The 6,150-nt window shown below is 46.6% G+C and overlaps 1 protein-coding gene across 1 annotated transcript; it reads left to right on the forward strand.

Annotated features, from left to right (window-relative positions):
- Nucleotides 1-2,738: 2,738 nt before the first annotated feature.
- LOC127302520 (uncharacterized) lies at nucleotides 2,739-5,604 on the forward strand. The gene is made up of 8 exons (XM_051332983.2): nucleotides 2,739-3,185; nucleotides 3,278-3,344; nucleotides 4,014-4,066; nucleotides 4,211-4,265; nucleotides 4,354-4,428; nucleotides 4,933-5,050; nucleotides 5,132-5,178; nucleotides 5,269-5,604. The coding sequence occupies exons 1-8, from the start codon at nucleotides 2,812-2,814 to the stop codon at nucleotides 5,368-5,370; spliced, it is 891 nt and encodes a 296-aa protein (XP_051188943.1). The 5' UTR covers nucleotides 2,739-2,811; the 3' UTR covers nucleotides 5,371-5,604.
- Nucleotides 5,605-6,150: the final 546 nt, after the last annotated feature.

Raw genomic sequence — 6,150 nt, forward strand, 5'->3', positions numbered from 1 at the left:
GCCCGCGCCGCTCCAACCGCCGCCGACGACGTCGCGCGCTACCGCCGTCCTGCGACACTTCCATTCGGCGTCGCCGTCCCCTTCGTCGACCTCGAGGCCTCGGACGACGAATGGTACAAGCCATCCCCGCCTCGCACCAGCGGCCGGTGGGGAGACGCCGGCTAGGGCAGCAGCAGCCAGGCCGCGCCGCCGCAGGTCGACGACGACGGCTCCGACGACGACGGCGGCGACTACACGGTGTTCTACCACCATTTCGGCATGTAGAGCGCCGTGTTTTAAAATTAGCAGTTGAATTTCCCTAGCCGAATTCGAAATATAGTCGAATTCGGCCTCTATGTATGAACTCCGCCCGTTATATAGTAAATATCATTAAATTTAGTCTATATTCGCCCGTTTTTAGCCGTAGTTTGTCAAGTTTCCGTTTTTCAAATTCGCATCGTCGTCTTCGCCTGGGCACGCGGCTGGGACACTACTCCTCTCCACGCCAAATCTTCCTCCAATCCGAACGAAAATTTCGCCGGATTTGGGCGTGGGGAGCGCCAACGAGTGGGGATGCTCTAAAACATCTCACACGACACAACTTCATCAAAAAGGAACAATCACATGTATAATGCCTTTGTGTGATCCTTCCAAGGTCATATGGGAGACACAAAAACTTGTTCCCAGGTCATGCAATTCAAAACTTCAGAAACTGCATGATCCCATATTCAGCACTTGGGTGATGGCCTCAAATTTAAAGCCCATTTACTAGATCTCTTCACACTGCTAACCAGAACAGAGCTTGCAATCTGTCAAGCAAATACCATAACTAGCAGGACAGTGGACTGTGTTGGGATGCAACACTGGTAGGCTGGTAGCATGTATTTCCAGACACAAACGAAAAATGGGTCTTGCAAACAATAAGGATAGCATATATATGAGCACTTGATCCAGGTACATATAACATCCTAATCCAGCACCCAATACCTTTATGACTAGATCAAAATACACAGCTAGCACTACTCTAAGATAGGTTTTCCCTTGACGATCTGTTCCAGGAAGAACAGAACATAGATCAGGATACAATTAATCATGAAAAGATCTAAAAAGCTTAAAGGACAACTAGCTGTACAACGAAAATCAAATACTGAGTGGTGCTCGGAAGTCAAAATGATATAAGCTTCCAGCAATACAGATAATAAATACCCAAATAGATTTATTTACAGTTTTCAACTAAAATATACAGATTGGCCACAGAAGAGGGTAAAATGAACATCACCTAGGAACCTTACATGTTTTAAGCTAAGATCCGGTGAAAAGAAAAGCGCGGGAGTTCGCGGGAAGCGTGGTGGGCTTCTCCTGTCGGCGAGCGAACCATTCGGCGTTATCTCCTCGGTTTATGTTGCGGGAAGGTTGCCGGTAGTCAGCGTATGGGGAATACGCGTCAGAGTAATGACGCGCCACCGCTCGTTCGGCTTCCCACGTTATCTTACCGCGTGGCTACACCCCTCCCGCCCACCCTTCTTCATATATAGGGCTTGATCTCCGGAGAACCCCACTTCACTTCTCCCGTTCCCCCTCTCTTCTCCCGTGGTTAATTAATCTATCGAGCTCGCCTATAATTAATGAAGATCATGCGGTTTAGCCTAGCCGAATTGTGTTCAGTTTTGCCTGAATTTTTCTGCAATTCAAACCGGCAGCCGGTCTAGTTTGAAAATAACTGAAAGTTCGGCGCTCTTAGAGCATCCCCACTCGTCTCCCCGACGAGGCCCCGAGCGATGTTTTTTTCCATCCAGAAGGCGTAATTCGGTCCAGTCGCGCCCCTGGTTCCTCGATTTCGTCCGGATTTGGCCCTTCATTCATCCGGCGAGCCCACGCCATCCTCGGTCCCCCGGGGAGCTATCGGGGAGTCCGGACGAGTGAAAAGCGGGGAAGGGCTCGATCTGTCGGCGACTCGACACACGAACCCCACCGCCACCTCGCTCAAAACCCCCCACCCCTCGTATCTCTCTCGCCGTCGGCTTGTTGCCCAGATTCCGCCGTCCCTCCTTCCCCACCTGCCTATATTCCGCCGTCTTTCGACGACGACCTATCTGGCTGCTCCTCCGCCTGCATGTTTTCATATGAGAGAGAGGGTCATCTTGCACAGCCTAATCACCAGGTGCCGACATCATGGGCCGCCTTCATTGCTATGCGCCAGGAGATTCGAGACTCTACAATGCATCAACAGCTGCAAGATGATCTGGTGGAGCACATATGGACGCTCCGAGGCAACGTCAACGCCGACATCAACTAGTCTGTCTTAATTTGTTTCAAAACTTGTGAAATTGTGTGCTTCATTTGTTTCAGCACTTGTTAAACATTGTACTAATTTTTGCCGATTTTATTTCAGCAATTTTCTGACTCTTGTTCACCGAACTTATTAAATTTTGTGTCGAATTTGTTTGAAATATGTGAAATGGCCGAGGTTGGGGGTGTCCTGCCGGGGGGACGGCTAGAACTTCGGCGCTTCCAGGCCAAATGTTCGTCCAATCCGGAGGAAAATTTCGCCGGATTTAGGCGTGAAGAGCGCCAACGAGTGGAGATGCTCTTAGGCCAAACTTGCCTCAAATCCGGCGCTATTTTGCACCGGATTCGCCTTGGGGGCAAACGGGCTGGAGATGCTCTTATTTTTGGAGTAGTTGGGGTCTGCCTAGAGTTATACTGGGCCGGGCCCAATTGGTCTCATCTCTCAGGTTGTAATGGCAGCCTGCACGGAAAATATCAGAACGTCAAGTCCGTTCGGCCAGAACCCTGACACTCGCCGCCGTTCCCACCTTAGCCGCCGCCGCCATGAGAGGCCGCACCAGCCACCGCGGGGCCGCTCCCACCACCTCCGCCGCCGCGGCCTCGACTTCCAGCAAGCGCCACCCGGAAGATGAGCCCGCCTCAGCCTCCGAGGAATCGGGCGACGAGGAGGTAAAGCCCAAGCCCTCGCGTTCTTTCCGCAAACCGCCGCCGAGCGGATCCGGAGAACCCTCCTCGTCGTCTGAATCGGAGTCGGACAGCGACGGCCTCGCGGAGCGGGAGCGGGAGCTGGAGCGCGTGCTCGCCGACGTGCCTTTCGGGGAGCTGCAGCGCGCGCGCGCCGACGGGTCGCTCGCCGCGCGGGGAGGTTCTGCTGCCGCGGCCGCGCAGAAGAAGGCTCGCAGGGAGAGCAGGAAGAGGTCCGGTTTCCACGCCCTGCTGGCTCCTGCCTACGATTAGCCGAATTAGGGGATCGGATGTTCGTGCTGACGTGTTGATGGTTTGTGAACAGGCCCATGGAGATCAGCACAAATGTGCGTCCGCCGAGGTTGAGGGAGGTGATCCAGGTTCCCAAGAAGGTTGGTTGCTTGTGCAATTCAGTTCAGATGTAGCATGTTGCACGGAGGTGTTCTATGTTTGATTTGATTGGATTAGTAGTTTTTGGTAGTTGTAAAGTAGAGTGTGCACACCACTAGTTCGGTTTTAGCCTTTGTGAGTTCAGTCTCTCCTTGTTATTGCCGTTGCATTAACTTATCAATCCATAGCATGCATGCTCTATGCCTATTACCCCCGATTTTAAAACACATATTGACATTAGGCATGTCTTGCTACTTACATATGCTATTGTCCTGGATAAAATAGCTTGATCAATGCTTTTCTGATGTTTTGGTAAGTCCCTTGCCAGCTTGTTGTTGTTTGTGTGTCTGGTGCATCGGTGAAAATCGTACTCTATTGGATTCCTTCCTTGTTTCTTAATCCAACTAAATGTTCTTTTGATAAACCCGCTATGAACATAGAACAAAGACTACCTTAAATCTGTCTTTACCTATCTTAATCATAATTTCAGTTTTTTTGTTGTTATACTTAGATTTTGAAGCCATGGCATAGTATATGAACTTTCTCTATCTCACCTAGATTATGCTTAAGTAGGTTGTTGTTTGTTATTTATTGTAGCCCGGCCTCTGGTGAGGCAGTGTGACTGTACCCAATACTATCTTTTGAGGTTTGTTCTGTTCTTTTTCCTGTAGGTTGTAAGGGATCCAAGATTCGAGCCTGTATATGGAGATGTTGACAAAGAAGGGTAAGAGTCGAACATACTTGTATCTTTCGTTGCCACACCATCCTTTGATTTATGCCATTTCGAAGTGCAGGTTCATTGCACAACATGCTCTGCTTTATGCCGTTATTGTGTTTGACAGTTTGGTCATTTTATGTTGGCATGCAGTTTCAGGAAAAGATACAATTTCTTATTCGACAAGGAACTCCCTGCAGAAAAAGAGGTATGCTCTATACCTTTGCCTGTGCAATCCATGTTATGATGAGTCATATATATACTTATATTTGATAGAATTAAATGTATCTGTTCAGAAACTCCAAAAGTCGATGAAGAAATTGAAGGACCCTAATGCCATTGAAGAAGTGAAGAGTCAGATCACCTGGATTGTAAGTTTTTTACACTTGTTGACAACTTGACATTTTGTAAAAGGTTTTGGCATTTTTCTTATTGATGTTATTGTTATACTTGGCGCCGAAACCATGAAACATTCTGATACCTTGATAGGTCAGCATGCTGACCATTGTTATAACAGATCTGTAAAGCATAATGACAACTAGGTAGGTGAGGCACGCTATGTGCATCATTAGACTTATTTGTCAGGCTGACAAGTGTCAATCAATTATTTATATTTTGCATGTGCAGTATACAATCAGAAATAGTAGGAAACTACCTACACTTATCCAATAAGCAGATGCTTACTGCAATTATAATGTTAGATAATATACAGGAGGAATGCTTGCTTAGTCTTATTTTAAGTTCAGCTGTTAAATTGTATTTGTTAGACCAAATATAAAGTTTGATTATATCAGGACAGGGTTCCTATTGAGCAATGTTACCAGGTTTTCATGTTCTGTTAAATGTTGACTGATGAAGCATGTTGTTTACTTCAGGATAAGCAGTTGAGGTCTAATCCTCAGAAGAACGTTGAATCAGAAATTCTGCGTGGGCATATTAAGAAAGAGAGGGAAGCTGCCAAGGCCGGAAAACAGCCGTATTATCTGAAGAAATGTTTGTTCCTTCATCCAATTCCGTCCTGTTTCACACTGTGCTTCTCAGTGTATCTTAAGTTTGTTTTTGTTTCTTGACCAGCTGAAATTCGACAAAGGAAGTTGATGGATAAGTACAATGAGCTCAAGGTAATGCTCTCATGGTTCATGTGGCTGCTAATTTTCTACGCTTATGGACATCTCTTGCCTTAAGCTTGAATATATGTTGATCATTTGCAGGAGACAGGAAAGCTTGATGCCTTTATCGAGAAGCGAAGGAAAAAGAATGCCTCAAAGGATCATCGCTACATGCCATACAGAAGGGATGGGGGTGGTGCATAACAATGGCCCTTGTTGTGATAACAACGTTTTTCTAGTACTATATTTTTTGTTGCCCCAATGTGACAGATATTTATCAGCAACCATGAGTAGAAGTTACCCATAGACCATAATCTATAGTTGAGCTCTGGTTGCTGATAAGCTATTGTAAACGCAACACATGGACATCTTCCATTTGCTGGTTTCAATCCTTTTTTGGATCAAGTGAAACACCTGAGCGGAACTTATTATCTCTCAGTTGAGTATTGCTGAACTGTACTCGTTCGTTGGAACTGAACTGATCCTTCCGCCGAAAGTAAAGAGTGGTCTAATCTCATGTCTGTCTTAAACTAACATTTCCTTTCCATTTCATTTGGACTGAAGGAAGAGATTGATCCCAGTTCATATATCTGTCGTAAACACAACATCTCCTTTGTCCATTTCCTTTCCTACATACAGCTGGAGGCATCTACCGTCCAACACCTGGTTATGGCCTTGACAACTGCCATCACGACGCCCATTGCAGCTTGCTCCAACACATGGAAACAGATACCTTTAACTATTGTTGGCCGAACTCACTTTTGATTTTAATGAACCTGTCCGGCCAAAATGCAGCAAAACTGACAGGGACAGTTCAGATAGACACATCAATGAATAAGTTAGCACTTGCCCAATAATGCATATGAAGGCTACTAGATTCATGTCATGCCTTGGAAGGAAGCATTTTACATAAATGTCAGATCAGATCACCAGATGCATGCTTGAAGCGTAGATGTCAATGGTAGGTAGGTGGCTGTTGTCTGC

The sequence above is a fragment of the Lolium perenne genome, chromosome 5 (assembly GCF_019359855.2).
Source record: "Lolium perenne isolate Kyuss_39 chromosome 5, Kyuss_2.0, whole genome shotgun sequence".
Taxonomy (NCBI): domain Eukaryota; kingdom Viridiplantae; phylum Streptophyta; class Magnoliopsida; order Poales; family Poaceae; genus Lolium; species Lolium perenne.

Excerpts from the sequence above, each read along its gene's own strand:
- LOC127302520 (XM_051332983.2), top strand. The coding sequence starts at position 2,812 with ATGAGAGGCCGCACCAGCCACCGCGGGGCCGCTCCCACCACCTCCGCC. Across the intron at positions 3,186-3,277 it reads CGCAGGGAGAGCAGGAAGAG|GCCCATGGAGATCAGCACAA; the intron begins GTCCGGTTTCCA and ends GTTTGTGAACAG. Across the intron at positions 4,067-4,210 it reads GGAGATGTTGACAAAGAAGG|TTTCAGGAAAAGATACAATT; the intron begins GTAAGAGTCGAA and ends GTTGGCATGCAG.